Source organism: Austrofundulus limnaeus, unplaced genomic scaffold (genome assembly GCF_001266775.1).
Source record: "Austrofundulus limnaeus strain Quisiro unplaced genomic scaffold, Austrofundulus_limnaeus-1.0 Scaffold111, whole genome shotgun sequence".
NCBI classification, from domain to species: Eukaryota; Metazoa; Chordata; class Actinopteri; order Cyprinodontiformes; family Rivulidae; genus Austrofundulus; species Austrofundulus limnaeus.
In genome coordinates, this window is record NW_013952513.1 from 853,724 (window position 1) to 855,193 (window position 1,470).

Consider the following 1,470-nt stretch of genomic DNA (forward strand, 5'->3'; position numbering starts at 1 on the left):
TGACGTGTGATAAACTTTTAAAGATGGCGTCTGAGTGGCGTTGGCATGACGACGCCTCATGCAAATGATCGTTTGGCAGACATGGCAGAAAACGAGGAACCGAAAAGCGAAGCGATCCATTCGGGGAACAAAAAAAAGGTCAGGTTAAGCCTGGGAGGGAGTGAGTGAGTCACGGTTTGTCAGGTCATCTTCGTCATTTAAAGGCCATAAAGTGACTTCGTTAGAGGTTTAGACAGCTGCTCGGACTTTTCTTTTATTAACTCGTTGGTAAGTTGTTTTCTTCACACGGTTTCTGAACTGTTCATAGCGGAAACTGCTCAGGTTGCAAAAAAATCGACCTCCGTGTTGTTTTAGTTTATTTTGAATTCAGTGTTTTTCACGCTTTCGCTTCGTTTAAAATGATTTCACAGTTCGATTTTAGGCGGGTTTGTATAAAGTTTGCGTGCGGGGGGGAACCCGGTGCAGTGTTGTGTTTAAATCTGTAGTTTTGTGGAGTATCCAGCTCGTAGGCGTTCATTGACAGAACAATCACTTCTCTGTTTTGTTTTGGCCACAGCCTGAATTGTGGTGTCGAAAGACGACATAAATCTCTTCTTCATTTTAGCGCATAAAGTGGAACTTTTTGCGCCTGCGTCTTTGTAGGGTCTCTGGTTTGTCGGGAAAAAGTAAACCCGAGGATGGAGAACTGGAAAATGAGCATCGGCAGCCTCAGTGGAGAAGACCTGAACAGGCTGTCGAAGATGCTGGACAACTCCACCTGCGGGTGGAGGCAGCTGGCCAGCGCTGTGGCCGAGCAGTCTCATTTCCGCTGCAGGTGAGGACCCTGAACGCATCGTGTGGGAGCTTTACATGTTATTACAACTGTTCGGACAGCACTGTTTGTTAATTTTATGTTTACATTTTTCATCCGTACAATGGTACATTTCTGTATGCCGTTGTTTTTTTTAATTCTATTACTTTGTCTCCTCTGACACTAATCTCTTTGTTTTTCAGTGAGAAGGAGCTGACCTGTTGCTCCCTTCAGGTGCTGAGCCCTGCAGGTAGCCCTGCACGAACACTCCTGTCCTGGCTTGCAGACCGTAGCTGCTCCCTGGAGTTCCTCCTCCACTACCTAAGAAAGATAGACCACCAGGAAACTGTGCATTTCCTCACTGCCACAGGTAACATAAAGAAGACAGTGTGTCATATGTGTAGCCTATACATAACATATTTGTGGCTGTGTTTCGGAAAATGGATCTTTAACTCTCTAACCAAGCTACAGCAAACTAATTTTCACCAAGGAACATAGCATTATGGTTGACCTTAAAGGCACAGTGTGTAGGATTTGTTGTTTTCAGCAACATCTAGTGGTTGAGTGGTTGAATCATCCTCCCTGGTCCTCCCCCCACCCCCACCCCCCCGCTTCCAAACGCAAAGGAGTTGCTACGGTGGCTGTGTCCAAAACGACAGGCCGGGTCCTCCGGAGGACCC

The 1,470-nt window shown here is 46.5% G+C and overlaps 1 protein-coding gene across 1 annotated transcript in view; it reads left to right on the forward strand.

The window, feature by feature from the left end:
• Positions 1 to 1,470, forward strand: part of malt2 (MALT paracaspase 2) — a gene marked incomplete in the record, with an annotated part of 19,442 nt that continues 17,972 nt past the window's right edge. Inside the window, 2 exon segments of the mRNA XM_014014200.1 lie at positions 1 to 814; positions 994 to 1,160. Of these exon segments, the coding sequence (XP_013869654.1) occupies positions 678 to 814; positions 994 to 1,160 (304 nt within the window).